Below are 26,516 nucleotides of genomic sequence, written 5' to 3'. Positions count from 1 at the left end.
TAGCTCTTATAGTGATTTGAAATCCGGAGGTCAAGCTGACATTCCTCGGCACCAAATGTCAGACCACACAGCACTGTGATGCACGCAGCAGGCAGATTGCACTATCTTGTTCCTAGGCTTCCAGCTTCAGAAGTGGCTACTCGAGTAAATAGAAACCTCAAAAATGTATTTATGGAAATAGTGGATGTCAGCAGACTTCAAAGGGCAGTGCATATTGATAATTGCAGAAAGAGGCACAGAAGCGCTTCAAACATTGTTTGTCCGTGTGTTTCTTTTGTTGTCTTAAAGGAGAAATGACTGGGTGAGGATGAAACCGCCTTCCTGCTCAACTGGCAGAGGCTTCACAGGCGCTTATATGTCCCTGTGGTGCTGCATTTCCAGCTCTTTGGGGTCTGCAGACAGAAGGCTCCCTCAGTTCTGATAGTCCAAAGCAGCATCAGCAGCACGACTATCGCCAGAGAAGCTCTAGCGACGGCATCTGCTGAGCCTCTGACCCCAGACTTCTCATTATGAAGCCGTCGCACATCTGAGAGGAGCGCCTGGCTCTTACGGTTCCTTACCTGCCATCACTGAAGTAAATGGCTGCTGAGGATCGAATGGGCATTTCAACCTGCCAGACTCCAAATTCTGAGTATCCAGACGGAACACCGTTTCCTGAGAACAAACACACATTCATTATCCTGGTGTGGCCGCAGGGAAAAACTCACTTAGGCAAACTGTTTTGTTAACATAACAAGTGAAGGTGTGTTGAGCACGCAGCCATCGTCTCACCACTGATGCTTACAGTCTGTGTCTCTGTTTTGTATCTGGATTTTTACTCATTGTTTTAGCATATCCTATTCACTCTACAGTGACAAATCTTTACAAAAAATAAAATTCTTTCGGGGGGGGGGGGAGAGGGAAAGATGCATTGTTCTTTTCTACTCAAATTAAAAGCTGGATTGTACTTAAAAGGCACTGGCTTCTATTTGGGAAAGTGCTGATAGACTGTGTTGCAACGGGACACTCAGAAGGGATTCCGGCTGACTCTTAAATTTCTCCAGGGACTGCTGAATAATGTTTGCAGCAGACACAGTTCAGCCCCCTGTAAATGAAAGCCGCACATGCTCTCTCTTGGCTCCTTCTTAGCAAGGCTAACGATATGGACGATATCAGAATAGATCCTTCCTTGTAGTTCCCAAATACTGTATGATTAATTCCTGGGTCACAGAACAAGGCCATAGAGGAAGATAAAGAAAAGAAATTATTTAAAAACTCCCTGATTATTTTCAGTGAGCAATCAGTTGTTGTAAGCATGGGTTTACATTTCTATTATAGTTTTGAATCGCCAAAAAGAATGTTTTCACTTGTTGCTTTCATTAGGTTCCTAAAAGCATGCTTAAACTGAAACCCACAGCAAGTCCTTCTGAAGGGAAATTGATTGTTCAGAGGAATAAAGTGAATTCCTTGCAGGTACAGAGACTTGATTTTCAGAATTCTGCTGCTGTTAGAGAAGGGAGATTGTCTACAGAATTGTGGTCAGCATACACTCCTACTTACAGCAATATTTAAAATCCCACTAGTGTTCAGGAATCAAATTATTGTGGGTTTAATGGCTATTGTAGAGAAATAGCTTTTGAAACGAGTTTTAAACAATCAAAACACTTCTATGATTTAAACTATTACTTAAAAAGGGTGATTTTGATTATTTGTTTCTATACCTCTGCTTTTCAAGAACACTGAAGAGTGCAAGTGTCAGTTAAGTATACCCAGAGACGACTACATAGGATCAGACTTCACAACACATTAATTTAATTCATCCTTAATGTAGATCAGATTATAAACGACCAGACCTTTCTATTTCGTTGAGGGACCTCCTAAACTCTCTAGGCTCAGAAGACAAAAGCCCAGGATATTGAATAATTAAGGTCCTTAAGAGAAAAGAAAAATCAATTCAAATCTCTGGCCATAATTTCCATTTCTGCCAGCAGTCCTAGCTGATACAAAGCAGAATTTAATCATCAAGCAACAACCCTTGTTATCTTCCCAAACCTGCGGGGTATCAGAAAAACCCAGTTCTCAGGCTACTGAAGTGGATGAGAGGAAACAGAGGAAAAAACTAAAGTTTGTGGGGTTTTGTTGTACTGTTTTTTCCTTACAGTGTCCCAATCTTCTTTCTTTCTTTCTTCTTTCTTCTAAGATGTTCAGCTCAGAGGACCCTTGCCATATCACATGCAAAGAGTCTGTCTTCACGTTCAGCAGTACTCAAGGGACCAAGGACTTTACAGATCAACATCAAATATTTCAGACTTCACCCAGACAAACTAACATACACTACTAGGCATTCACATAGAATTAACCTCCTGCTTTCACTTCAGACAAAGCTTGCAAAGAAAAAAGCATCCCTTGGGGAGCTGTGGCGAGCAGCACCAACAGGCCAAGCCTCTTCTTCACCGGCCAAGACAAGTTTTGGCAGTGACTTCAGCAATAGCAAGACTAGGACTTTAATCCCCTTTAATTGTGTGATCCCGTAGGGGATTTGTACTGCTTCAAAAGCAGTGTCTGCTGTGGTTTTGAGTCACCTGATCCACACAGTTTTCCTCTCCATTTTCACAGTGCTTCCACCAGCAGCTTTCCAAGGTCAGCAGAGCACTGCCTGGTCTCACAGCCTCCATAAGGCTATGTAAAGCCCTGGCTCTCCCAAGCATCCCACAGCTTCCTGTAGAGGTTGCTAATTACCAAACATCCACTATCCATTCTTACAACCCAGAGATAAAAGAAAAAAAGAGAGAGGGTAAAAAAAGGGGGCAAAGAGGGAGAAAAAAGATGAAAGAATGGACCTTCAATGAAAGTGCTTTAAATTACTGTGTAGGACTCCTGGCTTCAGTTCCTACAAGAAGGAGCCATTTTTAGCTGCCTGTCAAATTCTCATCAATAAGTCTGTTCTCAGCACCCTCCTTCTTGTCACATTTATCTGCAGAGGCAGTACAAGGACAGTCGCTGCAGGGTGCTTGCGGTCCAAGAAGGAAAGGGAAAATATGCCTGATGACATTCAAAATTGTTAATTCAACTTAAATAAGAAGCTGTAGAAGAGATGCACCATCAGAAGAGGCACAAGTACAGCTTGAACATTGTCCAGCTCACCATTGCAACTGAGCAACCAGGAGGAATGCAGGAAAGGCAGGACAGGGAGACAGTAAGAGGATTAGGAAATACAATACCGGGTTTCTTCTTCCATTTCCTCTTTTAAGGTAATTGGTTGCATCTAATTGAGACAGACCCCTTGTCTAGACTGGCTGCTGGACTGAACAATCAGACCAAATCCATAATTTCATAATGCCCGATGAAAAAAAACCTTCACAAATGAAGCAGTCAAAGGTGCAATGGTAGAGTGAATAAGGCATCTCGCTAATGACCCGGAGGTAAACCAGAGCCTTCTACTCTTGCTGAGAGCTGTTCTGTTCAATTCAGCTCTGTATTTGATCATTCAGGCTAAGGAATCAGCATGATACAAGGGATCGAATATTTCAGTTTCTTCAAAGAAGCCTATAAATTTATTTCATTGCAAGCCCAGTTATACTGCATATACCAAACAATACCAGCTGCATTAATGGCTTATTAGGGGAAGAATATCACCGTGCAGGTTTCAGGTTGCTTCAGTTTTCTGTAACATAGGCAGGTTCTCTGGGCTGAACAACCAACCCACAGATTGTATAGAATATAATTCCTGGACAAGCATCAATAACTTTTCTTCTTTTTTTTTTTTCTTTTTACTTTTTATTTTTTCTTTCTGTGAGCATCTGCCCTTGATTCTGTAAGTCAGAATAACTCCAATGTGTACTATTTTCAGGCTATTGCATTTAATAACATATTATTAGACCTGATTTCCTATATTCTATAATTTCTCTGAGACCCGAAGAAAAGAGAAAGCTATTTCTATAGCGGGCACAGCAAGCCCATACTGTAGGCAAACAGCCAGACAGGTCACATCTCAACACTGTCTGAGAACAGAGCTACTGCTATAAATATAGCCAAGGTGTTATACATATAGGAGTTAAAAAGAGCCTTGTGTACTAAGTGGCTGCTTGACACGACACCAAAATGCTTCTGTTGTGAGGGTTAGGTCTCAAACATTTACCACTTAGGATAGAGATTTCTTTGTCACCAGCAAATGAAGACCAATCAGCTGCTGACTTCAGTTCAGGAATACGCCACTAGTGATGGAAAATAGCCAACATCTACTTAGCGACAGGGCTGCAAACTATCTGCAAAGTCCCGAGATGCTGTTCCTGGACTCAGGCTCGGAGACCCTTTACAATCTCTGTATTACTGTCATGTACAAGGTACAGGAAACCATCTCTGTGGACCACGGGTATAGTCACATTAGAAAACAGACCTAGGAGTGTCATCTTGAACTCTGCATGTGTGTGTGTGTATGTAAGCAGAAAGTATGCGCGGAAATGACTTACTAGAAAGAAAGACATCTGGGTTAAATGTTCTCTTCACTTAGTTAATCATATGGAAGTGTCATTCTGAAGAACTCTGTATTAAACCTTGCTAAGGAAAGTGCTTTGTTCAAAAGTGATGCACACATATCAAATGTGAGAATGGGAGTTCCTGCCTGACCTGCAAAATCCACCATTTACCCTGTTATTTATGCAAGCTGCTGTCAGTTCATTTTTTACACACTCACATAGTATTTTCCAGTCTATGATGAATGCTAAACACGATGAGGTTTATTCCTTGACATGTCAGAGAAGCGAGGAAATTAAATTACCTCTTTGTGAGTTCCAAGTTCAATGTATCCACAGAGAGGGTGAAACGCTCCTGTGCCACAGACATAAACATGGGTCCTGTTGTAGGGCTGAAGAACCCTGATAAAATTGGCACATTCTGTCTATTGGGGGAAAAAAGAGAGGAAGGTTAATTTTCATGTTTATTCTTCTCTTTCAAATTATACATTATTCTAGGTTATAGCCACAGTATTTGTATATTTAAACTCAAAACTACTGTCACAGAGATTGTTTACTAAATACTTCAAAGCTGTGACAGCTACAATTTTGCAGTGGCTCTCTTCTAGGCAGTTCATCAATCAGGCTCGCAAGCCTAATTCTGCTATAATTGTTACAGCCGTGAGAAGTTATGTGGTAACAGCACAGTTTGGAGAATATCTGCTCAGCCTCTGTTGTACCAAACAATCCCTGTCAACAACAGGGCAGAGGTCGGAGAACCACTGGGTTAGTCTGACTACCAGTTCTCCGGCCTTTGCTCCCAGCTCAGGGTTCTGCACGAGCTTGAACACCAAAGATTTCATGATAGAAATTGTCATAGACTGAAGGGCTTCAGCATAATTCTAAGAGTACGATTTGTGTATACGTGGAGTTTCTTTGCACCATCCACATCCTACTGGTCATTCTTCTTTGGGCATTTCTGAGTCCTGTGGGATGCTTGGGTCAGTCCTGGCTCTTCTCTGGGCTTAGTCCTTGCTGGTAAGCAGCACATGGGGTGCTAGGAAGGGCTTGCTGCAACCTTCCCCAAAATTTAATCTATGCATATAACAAGGTACTTAGGAGTAAATACCCGAAGTATTCATATGTTCAAGATACCACCCTACACCCAAGAGGTAAGCTGCATGTAAAAAATAACTGTTTCCCTCTCTGGTCGCTTTCTTTTTGTCTTAATGTAGAGATAGATCAGCCCAAATCTTCCATATAGACCAGTATCAGAATTTTCCCAGTGCTTAGAAGAGGTGTTGTTTAGTTTTTCTCTGCTGTAAAGATAAGGTTTGCAATAAGTTAGGATAAAAAGCTGAAATTCCTCAGGCAGATTGCTGAGAGAGTGTTTTGAGCTGAAGTCCACCTTGGTAACAGACAAGCTGGATTGAAACCACAAGATTTGTGGAGAGAAAAGGAAGAAATTTCATTATACAGCTGGGAAACGTTTACATTTATAGTGGGTTCTAGACATATGATGTAATCTGTGCTATGCAAAAGAGATATGAAAGCTTTACTGCATATATGAATGCACTTTAAATATACTACCTAAAGAGACTTCCTAAAGATCTGTGGTTCCAGGGAAAAGCTAATGAGTCTTAGATTTTGTTTTAACCTTAACTGCAGCTGTCTGCAAATTAAGTTAATTTGTACTCTGCTCTGCTATTCTGTTTTGTTAATGAATTATAATGAAGTTAAATTCAGGATATTCCCATGAAAAAAAGCAGCAGTTTGATGGGAAAGAAAGGATTTCAGGGGAGTATTGCCTGAGACACATTTCAGATGTAAGTCCATTGATCTCTCAGCTACATTTATTACATACATGGGGTGAGTGGAATGATTGCTGCTTGCAATATTGATTTTTTTTTTTTCTTGAAGAATTAACATCTAAAGAAAACCATAAAGTTTAACTTTAAAAAAAAAAAAAGCTCATTAGTTCTGGAAAAAAAAGTGTATCAACAGTTTATTAACCTACTATATGCATTTAGAAACAAATACACAGATATACAATATTCAGAGCAAGAACAGAATATATACCATACTTACATGGGCATCTTTCCCTGCTAATTTGCATAACTCTACCTTTTCTTTTGCTGCAGGCCAATAAATCTGTAACACAGTTAAAATAAGACAAAGATTATGAGCATTATAAATTGTCCTGTGACTGTAGTTCAACTACATCCTGGATTGAATAGTTAAACCAGATTCATGCATATTTAAGGTATTTGCATATAAACCAAAATTAACATAACTTTGATTACAGGGTTCCATTACAAAAAGGAAAGAGGTTTTAAAGCCCCTGTTCTTCGTTAATTTCTTTATTGGCTGTATGTACTTTTTAAAAGCACTTATTTGATTTGGCTAGCACACCTTGTCACTATTATGAATGGTATGTTTTTCTCAAAGATACGATGAGCCAAATTTTTTTGAAGCTGAACTGAGTGCAAAACAAGGCAAGTGACACTTGTGATAAATTTGGTCCAACAAACTTGGCTAGACTGCTACATAAAAAAAAAAAAATGCTTAGTTCTTACTGCCAATTTTCAAATTAAAAGAAGTTTAGTTCAAAAAACTAAAGATACCTTAAGGGAAATTTGTACAATAAAAAGTACATTTGACAAAAATCAATAACACACCGTTTCAAAATGTCACCTATCAACACTGAGTTTACTGAGAAAATGATATAGACATTTAGAGGAGAACCCTGTACCTTAGATAAGTAGCATATATTATTACTGTTTCTCTCTCTTCTTTCATCTGTACTGCAGAATTCTGTAAACTAGATTTTGTTGGAGATGGAGCCAGATGAAAAATTATTATCGGTTGCAGTAACCTCAATTGTGTTAGTGAAGAAATATGAACAAACAACAGCTCAGGTTCTGGCTCACTGATTTCAAATAAACAGCCAAAATGTAGTATTATTGATACATATTTGATTCTATTAAATTCAAAATAGAAGCTAAAAATAAAGTCTTCCAGAATTACCGTGCTAAACATGGAATTTTTTTGGTCCTTGTTATTTTGACAAGACAAAGCTATAGCCATTTCTCATGACTGATAATGATGAGAACAACAACAAATTGTACTCATTTTGAACAAATATTGGTTAGGAAATTGTCCCAAGTCCCAGGAACTCAAGCATTATTCAGAAATGCTTTAGAGTAGTGTTGCGTCTCAAATCACACTTCATAAAATCTTAGATAGTGAAATATGTAAGAATAAAGAATTAAACTGCTGTAACATTCCCTTTCTCTCACCCATCTGTTGGCACCTTGTAGGATGTGGCTTGCTAAATACAGAGGTTTAGTCCCACAGAGTGCCCTGTGTCAAACAGCTTTATCAACGTCTAAAATCTACAGTCAGTGTTCCTCTCAATCTGGAAACAGTCTTTTTATTTTACTTATTCCTCTCCTCTTCCCACTGAAAAGGGATGTATTGGCTTTCCTCAAGGTAATTAATTTCCTCTCAAGTGAATTTACAGTTACCTTTCTGATTAGAAACTCTTAGGAAAGATAATGTATTTTAAATTACTTAACCTTAACCCTTTATAGCAATATTTACTTTAAGTCAGAGATAAGGCAGCATAACAACATTTCAGCACCAGAGCACAAATTTACTTTCCCGGAGCATTTTCTCAGGATGACATCATGACAGCATCCAGGTATGAAAACGCAATCTGAAAATATCCATGCCAATATGTCTGGATTACAGGGTATACAATGCCAGCAAGTACAGAGGAAAGTACTGAGAACTTTGCAATGCCTCTCAAAAAGAACTGAAAGTAACACCAGTGAACCTATCTAGTCTCCCTGGGCAGACTGGGATAGGTCTGTCCAGTAGCACTGGTCTGGACTGAGTGCCACTGGTTAAGGAGATGTTGAGCCTGAGGTTCAAGTGGTGCTGGTGAAGAAAATATGATGAAAAGGAACAGCTGGATTGATATAAGATCATGGATCTTCAAATACATTTGGCCAAGGACATTTAAAGTGAGAATTTCAGTTCTTTTGTACATAAACTCTATGCCAACTCTGCCAAGATCCCTGTGTCAGTAACAGAGAAGACTAGGGGTCTTTGAGGGGTTTTGGAGATTTTTGGCCAAAGCTTAGGCATCCATTTAGGTAGACAAGATGTCCCTCTGTAGGCTCTTGAGAATGCTCAGATCTCCTTGCTGACTACACAGGAGAACTGGAACCCTGCTTTGGGAGGCCCAGTTACATTCAAGGACATCTGCTTGAAGACATCACACCTATTAATAGACTAAATTCCATGCACAATTCTAGTACAGATTCCTTCATGGGAAACAGTATTTGCTATACAAGCTGTACCAGTCAGGCTGAGATATACACACTCCTTTTTCTTGACCGCAGTCACTCATAGACAAATCAATTGTTTTACTTTCTGGCTACTCAACAGCCTCAGTACTTAGCATTTTACAAGGCCACATTAGACAGTGAAAAGTGAAGCTAAGTGATCCAACTTTAAAATCAATTTGCAATTATATATGGGGGGAGTTAAAGGGATACTCATTTGCTTTCCATAAGAGAAATGAACGGTTCCCAGAAACTGTCAGTTTTAAATTGTAATAGGTCAAGAAAATTGCATAATAAATAAAGAGCCAATGTGCTGAGCAAGAAAGCATAAACATTATTTTTTATTAGATAACATGCTGTGTAACAGTACCACAGGTCTGGTTTCCTCAAACACTGATACACAAGTAACTTTACACATGAGAAATGGTCTCACTGAATTTTTACAGGCATAAGCTTATTTACATGCATCTGTACTGGCTTTTCTGTAGGGAGTGAAACTAAGTCTTTATATTATATCTTATTCAAACAAGTTACTGAGTTTCATAATATGGAAAAGGTTAGACTGGGTACTCCAGTAGTTTCTTTTATAATAAAAATCTTTCAACTTGTAAATAGTTTGAATATTTGAAATTGATTTTTTTCTCATATTTTTTTCCATCCATGTGCTGAATTCACAATGGTAACAGCTTATTTAACCAAGTCTTTTTTCTAAATTACTGAAAAAGTAAAACTTCAAAGAAAAAACAATAATGGTGATAACACTAGCCTGTAAAATTATAATCATTCCATAGTAAGAACAGCACAAACTGTATATATAACATATTTCATAGTTGCACCTTTATCTGAAATGTCTGGATAAACCTTTGATTAGCTAAGTGGGGTTACTGAATTGAAGGCAAGAATGTAGCTAGCTGAAATATATTAACAATATAATTAAACAAGATTATTTTCTTCTCCTAATCTTCAGTTTATTTTCCTTGCAAAATAGCCGTATCAAAATTCCAAAGGTTGACTACTGTCATAATTTCCAGATTTTATCTTCTGTAGCCCAATTAAAAAAAAAATAAAAACCCACAAAAACCCCCTGACCATTAGTTTTAAATCATTCTATAAATATTTTCTTAAATTTAGCAGCAGGAAAGAGATTAAAAGTCCTAATAAATGCAAGTTAATAAGTTCTTTGCTAGCAGAGTGAAAGAAAACCTCCCAGGAGTACAAAGTTAAGTAGTATATAAGTGTAGGACAGGTAGGGTATCACTTTAAAGGGTAGCTGGAGATTGATTTCTGATTAAAGCCAAACATTCAAAACCACAAAGGTCCTTTTCAGATCAGGAGCAGAGTCATTTCTAAAAGTAATATTTTTCCTTCTTCCAAACATACCTTTTTTACTATAAGAAATTAATGAAAAGGGCAAAGTAAATTAAAATATATATCATTTACATAGATAAATTCATATGTAAATGCTATATATCTATCATTGTATGTACATATAAATAACAGAGTTTAATTTCAGTTGCCGTCTGTCATGAATTAAAAATACTGGTTACAAGCTAGTATTCTCCTCATCTATATCTATCTTTCTCTATCCAATTTTGTTTCTAGGCTAACAGACTATAAATCCTTAGGAAAAGTGATGCCTCAAAAATAAAACAATGAACTCTCATTCCAAAGCAACTGTATCAAAGTACAGATATTCCAAGAATAATGCATAATGAAGTTACTATATCTGGCACAATGCAGGACTTTACCAAAAGAGTAGAAAATATATTATTGTCACAATACAGAAGAGGAGGAACACAAGATATCTAAGCAAATTACAGGCCTATTGGTCTTATTTCATCTGTTTGTAAGGCTTCAAAACAAATTTTTAGCTAGGAAAGGAATACCTTACTTTTTTTTTTTTTTAAAAAGAGTATGCTACAATAAACAAAGTAACTTGGTAAAGAGATAGTTTTCCACGCTAAAATTGTACTTTAATAACATAGATGAATTGCATACAACATTAATGCCTCTTCATCAGGTTCCAGTGAAGTACTTATTAAGCGTCAACACTGAGTTTTGATTAGCTAAGCTGGGGAAAAGTAGGCATTATTAGAATAAAAAATTGTCTGATAAGTAAAGAGCTTGCCGTAGTAAGTTACTCATGAAGTTCCTCAAGAAATAGTGCTAGAGCTCACCCTATCTGACACACCCTTTGGTAGCCTTGGCAAAACCCCATCACTCTGCAGTGTGTGCAGACGACACAAGGTTGGGAAACGTCACTAATACAAATGAAGACTGGTAATACTCTGCAGGAAGAATCAAAGGGCTCTGAGGACCAGAATTATGAACAGTCAGAGGAAATGTATATAAACTGGTCATAAGTAAATACAGGTTGTAGATTTTAACACAGATACATCTTAAACATCAGAGAAACAAGGTTCTGATCTATAGCGACAATGTTGTTATAGAAGTCGCATGAAGTATCCCACAAGGACCCTTACAGCAGATTTGGGCCAGGTTGGGAAAGGAATAACTGCTACATGAGGTAGTTGCTGGTGATAACAGGAGTGAGACCAATTGACCAATGTGACTCCTTCCAGCTCCATGCCCCCAAGATAGGCACACTCATGCCAGCGGCAAGCACTTGAGTGTCTCATTGAGGTCGACGGCTTTCAGCAGCCCTGGGGGTTTCACTGGAGCCTCTCACGTGCTTGACGCTGCACACGTGCTTCAGCACTTCTCTATCAGTACAGCCTCTGGTACGAGAAACCCCAGAGTGCTTTATTAGTGGTACATGTTGCACCAGCAGGATGTGTCTGTATCTGGAGTGAAGGACATCAGCTGATCAGCATGCCTCATAACACTCTCTCACTCAGTTTGAGTCCTGTGAAGGAAAAGATTGCTTCCTTCCTATTTCAAAGGAATAAGAGGTGGTAGAAGCACTTAGAGGAAAAATTCAGCTATTTTAAATAGCTACTTGATGCAGCAAGGGAAAGACTACTTTCCTCCCTTGCTTTATGTGTATTATAATGAGAAAAGGCATGCAATAAAATTACATCTTCCCAGGCATCAAAATGTCTCATTAAAGCTTTGTGAATCATGTAGACCATAACTCAGAACCTTAAGCTCATTGAGAAGCGAGAATTCCCCATACGGCAGTCCTAACTGCAGTTTCCAAAGAACAAAGCCAAACTGAGCTGTAAACCTATGGTCACGCTGGCATATGCACTATATTCCCTCTCAGAAACCCCATCGTCATGAGAACTTACCTCTGCCTATAAAAACAAATGCATTGATGAAGAATTCATGGCTTAGCACCATGTTCCAATGTGACCATAAAGAAACAGGTACAGTGAAGAGGGCAACATGATCCAAAACCACCAAAGTAAACTAGGAGACAGTCTAATCCCAGTTTTTCCATTATTCTACTGTATGTGGCACTCAGTTCTCATTTTTCCCACCAGTAAAATGACAGTATTGTGACTTTTATTTTTTTCCCTGAAAAACTTATTAATTCATAGCTGAATAATGAAAAGTAAAGAAAAAGTAAGCTCAAGAAACACTGAGGAAAGATATGATAGCGATCCAACAATAGGATTGTCACACTACCACATAAAACAACATCATAAATATCACAGCCCAGTACCAGAAGAGTGGGTGTTCATTGATTGCTTCCTGAGAACTAGGACATTTGTCACTTCTGTATACTGAGCCCCGGTCACTTCACTGAAAATTACTTCAAGCACTAGGAATCTACTGAATTTCCCAACAAACACTGGAAAAAAAATGCATGCTTTTTTAGCATTGCTTTGCTGAAAACAAAGAGTAGTTTAATTAATGGGAAAATGACCCGATTTTAGCATAGTGTACATGTATACCAGTTGCTCTCTAGTATCTCACATCTGTCCCATCCTGTGTGTGGTATGGGAAGTCCTCAACTTGGGGAACTGCACAGATTGTTCTCGTATACAAATCCTAAGAGGAAGGTTACCCTAAGTAGTTCTTGTAACTGGCTCCCACTGTAATTTCTGTGTATATTTTCTTCAATATTTTAAGCTCATCAGCAATGGAAGTTAATACTTAAGTTCCTTATCTGAATTTCTCCCTGTATTCAAAACCATACCAGACTGTCTTGAGAGTTAGATTTTTTCACCAAGCTTTCTTTTTCACCGTTTCAACTCAGAAATACTTAGAGAACCCTAAAAGGCAGGAATTTATTCTTAAATCTGTTTTATATCTCCCACAGACATTCATTCTTCCAACGGGTATCCTACATCTGCCACTCTAATTCCCTTACTTGAAACACACATCTAGGGAGACATTTGACCGGACCTTCTAACTCGGTTTATTTCAGAGAAGCAGAAAATCAGATCTCTGAAAGATATAATTTGATATGGCATGGGGGTGGGGGAGCGAGAGAGGATATGAGTATTGACTCAGAGTGATTGAAAACACTGAGGGAAACGCCAACACCAGTGTAGGTTGTTCTTTATTTTCACGGTGCTGTCACACTGACTAAAATGTACCGGAAGTTAGAGGGAAACAACAGTTGTGTATTTGGATGACACATTCACAGACCTTTGGTAGTTTAAATTTGGCAGGTGTCAAAGTGAAACCTCTTATTAGAACCAAGTGAGCTTTTTTTATTGCATCTGTCCAAAATAAAACAAGATATCTACATGCCCGTTTGCCTCTTAAACTGTAATCCACTCTCCAACACAACATAAGCAGTAGCCAGTGTTTTCACTACTTAAAGGTGGGTTTTTTTTCTGAAAGAGGCATTTCCATATATACATTATGAGCATATATGAAACCTGAAAGGAAACAGACCAGATGCTGATTTCATTTACACTGGATTAAACCTTGAAAGGCCTCACTGCTTTCACACTTCATTTTCCACAGTGCAACCACAGCAGACTTCTGACTACCGTCTGTTTCTCCTAAAAGGAAACCATACACCAGGATTTTTAGGGTAAATGGCATCGTTCCTGACATGTTTATCACTGCAGGCTGAAGACAAATCCTACCTTTGGAAAAGTCAAAGCCCAATATGAGCAAATGTTTTCAGAGAGCAGGATACTGGCGGTTCTTTATACCTAAACATATGGGTAAAATATAAAAATGACAGCGGATGTTTATGGAAACATAATTTATGGCAACAATGCAAAAGGAAATAACAGAGACACTCTCTTCCACCTAGGTCTGCTGTCACTCTGGTTACATGCTGCTTTCTTCACGTCTTGCCGCTGTCTGTTGTTTTCTGTCTGTAAACACTGTTTAAAAGCTTCCGCCTTGTCTACACAGGTGCCTAAATTTAAGTCTATCAAATGATTTTATGGATTCCAAAAGGTTTTCAGAAGTTCAAAACAAGAATTACATAACTCAAGGAAAAGAGATATCCAAGGGCTATTGAGGACAAATTTATCACCTGTCTCCAGAAGTCCCTAATCTGAAGCAGTGTAATAGCTGCTTAATACACTCTTCCTTCAGTGACCACTGCTGACTATTTAAATCATACCAACACTAAATCACAGAATCACAAACTAGTTTGGGTTGGAAGGGATCTCAAAGAACACCAGGTTCCAATCCCCCTGCCACTGGCAGAGACACCCTCCTCTAGGATCAGATTGCCCACAGCCCCATCCAACCTGGCCTTGAACCCTGCCAGGGATACAGGGGCAGCCACAGCTTCTCTGGGCAACCTGTGCCAGGGCCTCACCACGCTTGCTGGGAAGAATGCCTTCCTCATGTCTAATCTAAATCTACCCTCTCTTAACTCACAGCCATTACCCCTTATTCTATCACTACAATGCCCTTGTGAAATCATAGAATCATAGAATGGGTTGGAAGGGATCCCAAGGATCACAGTGTTCCAACCCCCCTTCCACAGGCAGGGCCACCAACCTCCAGGTATGATCTAGACAAGGTTGCCCAGGACCCCATCCAACCTGGCCTTGAACACCTCCAGGGATGGGGCATCCACTATCTCTCTGGGCAGACTTTTTCTAGTCACAGAGATTGAAAACAAGCAACATAGGTAGAATCATTATCATTCTTCTCCACTTCCACTGGTTTTATTCAAGACTTTCCCAGTCCTCATTTCCCCTCTTCCAGAACACTAGTTATCTCCAGTGGTTTCCGTATGACTTTGTGCTTAAATGATGTCAAGAAATCTTCACTCTCAGACAGTCTACAGATTTTGCTAACAGGCAGAAAGGTAAATTTCTCTGGTGTATAGAATAAGCAGCACATTTTGGTTAGAATCAGACTATGTTAGGTTGAAAGGGATCTTTAGAGGTTATTTAGTCCAACACCCCTGCAGTAAGCAGGGACAACTTCACTAGATGTGGTTGCTCTGAGTCCCATCAAGCTTGACCTTTAATATCTCCAGGGATGGGGCCTCCACTACACCTCTGGGTAACTTGTTCCAGTGATCTACCACCCTCATAGTGAAGAACTTTTTTCCTATTATCCAGCCTAAATCTCCCCTTTCCTAGTTTAAAACCATTACCCCTCATTCTACTGCTGTATGCTCTTGCAAACAGTTTTTCCCCAGCATTCCTATAGGCACCTTTCAGGTATTGGAAGTCACCTCCAAGTTGTCTCTTCTCCAAGCTGAAGAAGCCCAACTCTCTCAGCCTGTCTTCCTAGGAGAGGCGCTCCAGCCCTTTCATGATTTTTGTGGCCCTCCTCTGGATGCGCTTCAACAGGTCCACGTCCTTCTTGTGTTGAGGGCTCCAAAGCCAACACAAGGAAGTACCAAGATCAATGTTGCTGTGTTTCAAGGGTGCAGTAAACATCTCAGACTCTGTGTCTATTCCTGAAGCTCTGGCTTGATGGCAAGAACCAAAGACTCCCTTTGATGCTGGGTAAATTCCCACCAGGTTCATTCCTAATTGAGACAACACTTATACAGACTGACAGGTTTCCTAGCACAGTGATGGTAAAATTTGGCTCTTATATCTCAAGGGTGCTGTTTAACATAAATATGCATTTGTATATATGTTCAACTTCCTGTAGTAACGGGTGGGTCACACCGCAAATATCACCCAGTGATAGTACTGCTGACATTTAGCCCCACTTGGGCTGCTGGTAAGCACTGGAGTTAGGGAAAGGTGCAGAATTTCTTTGCAGCTGTTTCATAAGCATTTACCCAGCTGATAGATATATACACATGCATACGTATTTTTAACTGTGAAATACAGATAAAAATCAGTACAAGAGGGCATTAAAGGATAAGGCACAAGACAGCTGCACCCTGTAATGCCAAGAAAATAGTAGCAACTACAAACTAAGGATGCTCCAAGCGATGATAATTTGCGACCCTGTGCCAATACACACTGGGGCAGATGAAAACAACTTGTTCCAAAGCTGCTATTGGGGACCTGACATGTTTATCTGTTTGGCCCACATGTGGCCGTGTCTTCTAGCACTGACAGCTCCTGCAGGTTGGCAGCTTTTCAAAAGCTTGTCAGCCCTTGATAGCATTCCTATTCCTGCAGAGATGGGCGGGTCGCACTGCGGATTACACAGTGATAATAGTGCTGACATATAACCCTGCCTGCACTGTTAGTGAGCACAGGACTTGGAGAAGCGCACCATTTCTTTGTGGTTATTTCATAAGTGTTTACCCAGCTGACAACATTTTGCATTTAGTATTTGTTTAGTTTAAGGAGTAAAACAAAGAAGGCTTTAGGCAAACTCAGAAGAAATTTCTATGTACCAACGTAATCTTTTCAGAAGTATCCCAGAGCTTAGGATTTCTATGGACCTTGTTCTCCAGCTTTCCAGCCTCTCATGCTATTAAACATGATTGTTGGTTTTACACTGCATGCCTACTGGTTATGGCATAATTGTCTTCAGATTTATTGTCAACATTTGCAGTGCCCTGGAAAAATGTAGGATGCTGCTCTTTTCTGCTTTCTTTTGCTGAATATCTTTATTTTATTCATAGGAAGGAACCACAAATCCCCCAGTTTATAAATAGCTTGCAACACTTGTCAGGCATCTAAGGATCTTTCAAGAAAAGCCTATGGCACTTGATAATGCTATTTCTGCAATATGACCTATAGGCTTCTATTCAGGACAACTTCACAGAAATTGTATCTCTGCTACAGGGAGATGGTTATCCTTTGCTAAGCTTTAGATATTTGCAGAGTACAACCATTTGTCTTTCATTCCGGAGGACTCTTCTATTATACTATGGTACTCTGCTGTTGTTTTATAATGAGGTTTGCAAGCATTGGAAACTGGATGGATTTTTTTTTTTTTCAAGCTGCAAGCTAAGGAAGTTTTTGACCAACTACACAATAAATTGAATAAAAACTACAATGATTTAAGAAATTGGAACTCCAGAAGAGCTATTGATTCATTTCAGCAGGAAAAATACACCAGGAAATAAACCAATAACTTAATATAATGTAAGTTAAAATAATATAGTTAAATAATTAGATTATAAAAAGGAAGATATTAAATTATATAATGTATACATTAAAGAAGAGAAAAGGATACAATGATTTCGATGTTTCTTTAAATATTATTCCAGAAATATCTGAATACTGAGCATCAGACTCTATAACATAATCTTGCCAAGTAATTATATGAGGATTTTCCGGGAGTAAATTTGGGATAGCAATTTGGCTTTTTGGTCTATCAGTAGTTCCTAATATAACAAATATCAGAAACTAAGAGGATTTTTCTTTAAAGTAATCTGAATCTACCAGTGTGGAGCACTCTACAGTTCATGTTCAGCTTTGTTTTAAAGAAAAAAAAAACTAACCCAAACCCACAAAATATGCAGAATTTTACATTCTAGTTTCAAAGCTCTTACACCTCTCTTACATCCCCCAACTTGCTGTCTTTTAACTCTCCTTCCTCAAAGTCATTAATAAACACATCATTTATAGGCAGAAACAATATTCTAATCAATTACTTCTCATTTCTGTGACTGCATATAAGCCAATATATCTTTTTTTCCAGACGACTCTTACTCCGGAGGAGTACAAAGGACACACTTCAGACCCTTGTAGTCCTGACATGTGTGGTTTCCTCACACCAGGAAAGCCTGGAAGCGAGCCGCCTGGCCAGGCGCCAACCCAAACCACGGTCAGTCTAAACACAGCACCGTCAAACGCTACTTTCTGACACTTCACTGCTACTGGAGAGTATCCTTTAGCATTGAAACCTCCTCAGTGACTGAGATTTATACACAACCACCAGCGGAACTTCTTTCATCTCATCTCTCCCCTCCCCAAACGTGTTTCTGTAAGCCCAGCACAGAGGAACCAAAAGGAAACGCTTCTATGATATTGTCTTGTGTTACATGGGCATTTACCCAGGAGGGGGAGTTTATAAATTTGCTGGATGCTCACGGAGATTTTTGGAAATCAGCACAGCAGGATGCTTTGCAGAGCTTCGCAGTTTCAGCTACTTAAATATACTTTGCCTCAGTGTTTTGTCTGAAAAGTTAGAGATGATCTGAATGGTTAAACTGAGAAGTGGAAGTATTTAAACAACAGATACCATAGAATCATAGAATGGTCTGTGTTAGAAGGGACCCCAAGGGTGATAGAGTTCCAACCCCCCTTCCACAGGCAGGGCCACCATCCTTCAGGCATGATCTAGATAAGGTTGCCCAGGACCCTATCCAACCTGGCCTTGAACACCTTCAGGGACGGGGTATCTGCCACCTCTCTGGGCAGCTCATTCCAGCACCTCACCACACTCTCTGTAAAGAACTTCCCCCATATCTAATCTAACCCTTCCCTCCTCTAGCTTTAATCCATTCCCCCTTGTTCTGCCATTGTCTGCCCTTTTAAAAAGTTGATTCCACTCCTGTTCATTCTCTAGCCACCTTACCAAATCCAAATTTTCATTCCAATATAAAGCCAGTCTTTGCTCTGCAAAGTTTGCAATAAATGGCACTGCCTGATTCTCCTGTTTTTCTTACAATGCCCAGCATCCATAGAGATCAGTGGTGGCTTGGCTAAAGAGAACATGTTACCAGCTTGGATGAAGGAGCATATCGGGGCAGGGTGCTACCGCTGCCAGACAGCTCTAAGAGAATCAAGCCCCGCTGATTATAAAGGGAGGTGACAGCATTCAGCATCTCTTGGGAAGTAAGCAGCATCCCACAGAAACAGAATTCTGCTTTTCACACAAAGAAATTTTGGCATCTACAGAAAGCCTACACCAGAAATCAATCTGTAGTCTGCAAATCTGCAATATGAATAACGCTATTATCAATGCAATATCCTGAGGAGGTGCTGGGTTTTGAGTAAACTGCCCGGAAGGTAGGGCATTTGATAAGGCATCCTAGGGAAGAAACTTCCTGCAACACTCAGAATCTGAGTTTTAAAGAAATTGGCATATGGAGCATTACAGAAGTCAAAATAGGAAATAAGATATTCAGCCTGGTTCTATATTTCTTCTGTATAAAACAGCAAGTGTTGCACTCAAACATGTGGGGCAAAAGAGTCTCCTGTTACACCTGCTAAGCCCCTGCGCTGCTGTTGTATTAATTCAGGGTCAGTTACCTCTTCAGAGCTGACAGAAGGACACAGTAATTTAAAACCTCCTTCTGGTGCTTAAAGAAAATATCAAACACAGCTGAGAATGTAAATTTTCTTCAGAAAGCAGCATATCTGGAAGAAGCAGGAAAGCCATTTTCATGTGTATTCCTGGTGTAAGCATCTGTTTTTTCATGTAGCAGTCGATTGTGCTTCCAAAAGCTCCAATTAACTGTGTCTGCTAGAAATACTGAAGGCTAAATTGTCATCTCATTATCTGGAGTTAACACATTGTCACAGGGCACGGGCAAGGGAGTACAGTAGATCCCAGTGGAAGCTTCTCATGCCACTAGTAATTCTATATACTAATACAGACATTAATATTACAATGGTCATTTTTTTTTCCTGTAATTCAACCATTCAAATTGTCTGTGCTCTGTTTAATACCCCGGTAATGCCAGGAAGCAAGAGAAGCTCTGCCTTCAGTTATCTTCTTTTCAATTGCCTTTATTAAAGAAGGATAGCAATGGCCAGAGAAATTACGTAGCAAACATTGGAAGCTGTGTTTTTTACCTTTTTGATGACATTTTGATATTACATTCATGCACTGCAGGGCTCCTTGAAGCAACTTACCACTTGCAGGCCATCAGTTTCACAGGAGGGTACACACCATCAGAAATTCAATTTACCAACGATAACTGTGTAACTATGGGAGGTGAGATTATCCAGTCCTGGTGGACAGCATTGCACAATGAAGTAGCCAGTTACACAGTGAAGAAGGGAGGTGAGGGGGAAAAAAGGAGAAAAAGGAACAAAATTGACCTTATGAGAGGACCCATGCAGAAGATAAACTGACCTTTTTTACATTTTTGTTTAAATCAACCAAGTTGAGCAGGAAGATGTGGTCTTTAGCCCCGATTAGCAACCGTCCCCTCTCCTCATCTAGCAGCAGGGTTCGAAAATCAAGCCCCTCTGTTGAGCCCAGGAATGGGATGCAGCTGTTTGAAAGCAGCAAGTCTGTGGGAAAATGAAGAAAATCTTTATAATCAAAATGTTTACATATGACTCATTGGTGTCTTCTATAAATATATGCAAACAGCGTGGAGTATGACGGTGAGATAACTGCAGTCTTAGAGCATGTCTTTCAAGGGTCATAATACAAATCCTGTTAACCTTGGTTTTCTCCCTTTTGTTTTTACTTCCAAACTGAGTAACATTTACTTTCACAAAACACTGTTCTCTATGAAATTTTCTTAATGAATTATGTCTATGTCATAAAGGATTCACATTCTTCAACATAAATCAGAAACAAAAACAAAGGCAGCTTTGCGGAATATGTGCTATACCTTTCCTTTATTGTGGGAAAACTGATGTGTGTTTATACTATCATGGATACACATGATCAAGTATCAATATTTTACCATATTTGGTGCTCTACATATAAAGTAGCAAAGGAGGTCAATGCCAGAAATACTTAGAAGCAGGAAACAGTGCTTAGATGTGACAGTTATCATAAACTCATAGAATAAATTGAGTAGGAAAAGACCTTTGAAGATCACGTAATTCCAACTCCCTGCCATAGGCAGGGACATCCTTCACTAGATCAGGTTGCCCAGAGCCCCATCCAACCTGGTGTTCAACACTACAAAGGAGGGGGAAGCCACGACTTCTCTGGGCAACTAGTGCCAGGGTCTCACCACCCTCATCATAATAAACTTCTTCCTTTTGTGCAAAATAAATCTACCCTCTTTCAGTTTAAAGCCATTGCCCCTTGTCCTGCCACAACAGGCTCTGGTAAAAAGTCTTTCTCCATCTTTCTTATAAGCTCCCTGTATATATTGAATGACCATCATAAAGTCTCCTTGGAGCCTTCTCTTCTCCAGGCTGAACAAACCCAATTCTCCCAGCCTGCCTTCACAGGAGAGGTGACCATGTTCATGGCTGTCCTCTGGATCCACTGTAACCGGTTCATATCTCCCTTGTACTGGGAACCCCAGAACTGGATATAGTACTGCAGGTTGGGTCTCATAAAAGAGAAATAGGAATAGTGGGGTAGAATCACTTCTTTCTGCCTGCTGACCACACTTCTTTTAGTGCAGACAAGAATATGGTTGGCTTTCTGGATTGCAACTGCACATTGCTGGTTCATATACAATTTCTTATCTACCAGTATCTCCAAGTCCTTCCCTGAAGGGTGTCTCTCCATTCATGACTCAATCTGTTTTGATATTAAGAATCGCTCTGACCCATTTGCAGAACCTTGCACTTGGTCTTGTTGGACTTCTCATAATTTGCATGGGTCTGCACCTCCAGCCTGTCAAAAGACCTTCAAAGACCATGTAGTCCAACTAGATGAGGGCTGGCATCCCTTCCCTCAAGCATATCAACTGCACCACTCAGGTTGGTGTCATCCACAAACTTGGTGAGAGTGCACTCAATCTCATTATGTCACTGATGAAGATACTAAATATCATTGGTCCCAATACAAACCCATGAGAGACACGACAAATCATTGATTTCCACTCGTAAATTAAACTGTACATATAGTTGAGAAGAGCTGGAAGGAGATAACAACTGTAATGTGTATTGAAAGTTTGATGTAAAGTTCAGTTGTCTAATACTAAGTTCTAGTGGCAGTATAGAGGATTGCTACACTTAGGTTTGTCTAGTAACAACACCTCTACGGTCCTGAGGTCTTTCCTTACAGAACTGACAACAGGTGGCTGCTTCTGCATCCTTGTCTTGTCAACAGAGGAAGTTTTCCCTGTTAAAAGTGCAAATTTGACACTTTGGTGTTGCTGTGATTTAATAGTGCCTTCCAATCTCTTTCAAAAGGTAATTAAGGAAAACATGTCTATGAAACTAATGACAGAATCTATGCTTTTCCAGTTAAAATAAGGTAAAATGCTGAAAATTAAAAAGTCTGTAACTTTTTGCTTAATGAAAACTCTGTGGTCATTGTTCTGTATGAGGACACAAACAACATATAGAAAAGAGCACAAGAAGAGTTTAGTCTTGCTGGGCAGTCATTAATTTAGCTGGAACAAAAATAAACATGGGAAGCAGTTCTTCCACAAGAAAACTTTCTGGGAGAGAAAGGTAAACCTTACACTAAATTCAATACAAAATTAAGGGTATTTCTACATCACTAACACTGGATAAACAATGTATCCCTCCTTCTACATACGGCTGACTTAGAGTACAAGTTATTTACTCTTCCTGACCATAAGAAAAATCAGGGTCAGTGTTTTGTAGAGTAAGTCCTGAAAAAAATAAAGAAGGGAAAAACAAAGTAAAACAAAAGCCAAGAAAAAACCCCAAAAAACTCCCCCCAAGCCCCAAACGTTTTTTTTTCCTCCAAGGTCTCTCAAAAAACACGTGATAGACAAAGCAAAGATTAATTCCTGCCTTTGGCTAATAAAGAGCACTGTGGGAGTTAAAATATTTTATCATCATTAATCTGACTACCTGGTATATAATTATGGCAATTATTTTTTGGCTCAGTCACTTCTACTTAAGCTCGTGTGGTTTTGTCTGGCTCACTGCTGACTGTTGTTACAGCACAGTCTGAAAACAAATTGTCTTGTATTGCAGCTCCTATTCCCCTAGGTGAGATTTATTTGGCAGTACTTTGAAAAAAAAACCAAACAAAACAAAAAAAAACCCCTTCACACTGAAAAATTAAATCCAGTGTTAAGCATTACACTGCTTTACGTCACCAATGTCCTATCTTTTGTGAAGGCAAAGATGTCAGGCTTGGGGTTTTTTTTCTAAATTAGTAACAATTTAAAAGACCTGCTTATTAATTGACAGCAAGATTGTTTAGGAACAACTAATGTTTAGCATGGTACTAAAAAAAACCCCTAAAACCCATCCAAACCACTTCTTACACTACAGCTGGCTGATGATTAGCCAGGCTGAAGAACAGCCAAGAAAATGTAATAAATAAATGCAACTTTTAAAAAAGAAAAAGAAAAGCTTGCTAAATACAGAACTTCTGAAACACACTCCGCTAGTATGCTTTCATCCAATAGGAAATAAAGATATACTCTTCCTGATACTTATTCTTACCAGGTTCGCTGACAGAGAACAGCCACTTCTAGCAAAACTATTGCTTTTTGAGTGATGAAATATGTGTCTTCATTAAATTTCATATGCTGTACAAACCTCCTTCCTTGTTGTTTTCTGACAGGAACTTCTTGGTAATGGGTATGATGGAGCTGTTTATTGGGGAAGGGTTCTCTGATGCTGAACACAGCACAGCAGGTGGTTTTAGCTCCCTTGGGCTACTCAGTGTTCTCAGCTGAGTTCTAAAATACTGTTTATCAGCTGAGTATTGCTGTATTTCATAATTTCTGAGTAATCGTCTTTCTCTTCTCCACCCATGACATAAGAGCTGGCTGCATGACTAGATTATCTGATTCATTGTGTGTTATAATAAATGCCATATAAATTCTGCAGTCTGGATTAAATCCCTCTTTAACAGTTCTGTGTCCCAATTAATAGATAAAATGGAGGAAAGAGGAATACAGGATCACAGTACCCATTAATGAGTCATTCACAGGCATTAACATGAATAAAGAGGAGAGATTAATGACTTTCACTGTATTTCAGCAACCCATATCACCCTCTGTTACTCTTAAATCTCTTGTGGTGACAATCTTCCTGTCATACCACAGTGATTGCCTGCAGGACATGGGTAACTAAGATGCAGAATGTAAGGGAAAATTCCTTCTCATCTCCAGCCATAGGAATTTGATCTGAGTAAGGTTAAACGATACGTTTGCTCAAATGCTCTAAAGCACTTTCATTGCTTCTGTGGGCCTTTGCAAGTGTGCCACTTGCCAATATATTTAGCCCTGATTCTCCACATACCTGAAAGGAGATGACTGAGACTACTGTCCACTTCCCATTTTTTCTCCTATCTGGAAGTGACCATCCCAAAAGGGCATTTGTCATCTGTTGCTCAACCCTTCTAGTATTTCTCAGTACGGAACAACCTAGGACAGCTACAATGGGGAAGGAAAAAGTTGTCTCATGGCTGAAACACCCAAATGGGAATGAGCCCTGCCTGGTGCCTTGTACAGTCATTTGTTTCACTGCATCATAAAGAAGAAATCTATAAAATGTTCCAGACTGAAATGACAGCATTGCACACTGATTTCTTACTGACGCAAATGACAACACAAGCTGCAAAAAATCAGGTTTGGTCAGTTATTTACTAACTATTGAAAAGAGCTTGGAAATAAGAGTCTGACCATGGGCACTGATATGATTTAAACTGAAACATGACCTAATTCAATTTGCCAAGTAAACATTAACAGCAAATTGATTAAATTACAGAGAAATTAATCATTGTTCTCACTCCATAAAAGCAAAACAATCCAATCTTACGGGCTGAAACTGCCCTTCACAGCAAGATATATTTAATATCACCAAGGATATTACACTGGAAAAATTTACTATGAAAAGGATATTTGTCCAATGGTTTTCAAGCTTAGAGAAAGCTGTTGAATTAAATCACTGCATCTCTGTAGACAGACTTATACAGAAACAGCGTTCTTATAATGCACGGAAACAAAGTTAGTTACAGGGATGGTCTTTCACAAGTGCATGTTCTGCACTTAGTTTATAGAGTATATTCACTGTTTTACTGAAAATTAAATATTTCACTTTTTTTCCCCCAGTCCGGAGATTAAATGAATATTCAGCAAACTCCCTTTCTGGGTTAATATTTCACTGCTGAGTGGATGAAGCTGGAATACTGACTGGTTTTTATTCATTTAGAAAAGTATCAGTGGACTTGGCTCACAAGACCATGAATATTGCTTACTTAAATAATCTCCAGCAGCAGAGCCATGGCATAAAGGCTTCACATGAAAAAATGTTCTGATAATATGCATTTATGTTTATACAGCATATTTAGACTCCTTAGCCTCAAGTGACATATGTGGTGACAATGTTGCCATTACTTAACTCCAGCACAGTGCAATCTGGAACCGCTTGATCAAGACTGAGAATTGTCTTTGTGGCCACTCATAGACATTTTCATAATGATAGGCCATGCCTAAATTGACAAAAAGGAACTCTTCCTCTCAACCTGCTTCAAAACAGCTGCTGAAACCTTTGAAGGACTCTGAACTTAAAGGGTGTATATATATATAGTTTTGTAATTTTGACATACAGTGAAAAACAAATGTCATGTCATTTTCCTCTAGACAGGAGCAAGTCCTTTCACATGCTGGAAAATATCCATGACAATTTACATGGGTATTGTGTGAATCCTCAGCTAAATATCTGGAATAACGAAATGTCAGTATAGCATGAATACAGCAATTTACTTAATTCCTAAATTATTCTGAATTTAAAAGAGCCAATTGACCCCAGCTGTACTTACATAAAGGCAAAGAGAGTAGTTCCTATCTAATACCAATCTCTACTACATATTGCGAGAGGCAACTTATATGTTGTTTAGCTACATCTCACCATGGACAATGACTTGTTGTGCATGCCATGTGGCTCTCTTTGCTATATAATGAATTTTATTTGGCCTGGAGGAAAATGTCATATTCATGGCACAGCAGGGCCTTTCCGAAAGGATATGGATTACTGGGAACAGAGGAAACATGATTTCTACTTGGCGCAATACTACTCTCTTTCTGAGCAGACCCCAAAACCACCTTGTACTCCACAACAGATTTTGTGGTTAGGCACTTCTGTTCCTCTTTTAGGATTGAATTGTTCTCTAGGAGGCTATTACAGTCTAGGAAGGTGTCACTGAAATGTGAACTTTTTCAAAGATTGCTCCAAAATTCAGGAATGGTGTGCTGCAAGATTAAAGGCATCTCAGAGCGCTTTCACTTCAAGCTTCAGGCACTTCCGTGGACCTGCTCAGCAATCAGCAAACTTAACATTTCACACATCTCTGTTTGCAAATACTTATTGATAGATGTCAAATCTGTCAGCATTTTACAATCCAGAAAAGTCATAAATAAAGTAGTTCCATTATGCGCTATGCTTCTCAAACCATCATTACAGATAACTAAACAATAGCTCTCTTACAGTGGAGACCACTTTTCTACAGTTTTCATTGGGAAGGGACAGATCAATGTATCTTCAGATAACCTTTGCAATGGCTACTCTACTCATAAAGAGGAAAAAAAGAAATTAAAAAGTAACTCATGTTTAGGGGCCTGATTCTCTTTCATATCAGTAAAGCTTGCTTGAAAGGGGATGCTTCTGCA

General features: G+C 39.2%; 1 protein-coding gene across 1 annotated transcript in view; it reads right to left on the bottom strand.

Annotated features, from left to right (window-relative positions):
- Nucleotides 1–26,516, bottom strand: part of SEMA3D (semaphorin 3D) — a gene marked incomplete at its 3' end in the record, with an annotated part of 144,419 nt that overhangs the window by 58,931 nt on the left and 58,972 nt on the right. Inside the window, exons 3-6 of the mRNA XM_084268501.1 lie at nt 20,129–20,289; nt 6,519–6,581; nt 4,757–4,876; nt 561–654 (exon numbers count right to left, since the gene is read on the bottom strand). Of these exons, the coding sequence (XP_084124627.1) occupies nt 561–654; nt 4,757–4,876; nt 6,519–6,581; nt 20,129–20,289 (438 nt within the window). The remainder of the gene's footprint in view (nt 1–560; nt 655–4,756; nt 4,877–6,518; nt 6,582–20,128; nt 20,290–26,516) is intronic.

Source organism: Gallinula chloropus (genome assembly GCF_964237585.1).
Source record: "Gallinula chloropus genome assembly, chromosome: 1".
Lineage (NCBI taxonomy): Eukaryota > Metazoa > Chordata > Aves > Gruiformes > Rallidae > Gallinula > Gallinula chloropus.
Note: the sequence above shows the minus strand (reverse complement) of the source record. Positions and strands in the feature narration are given on the sequence as shown.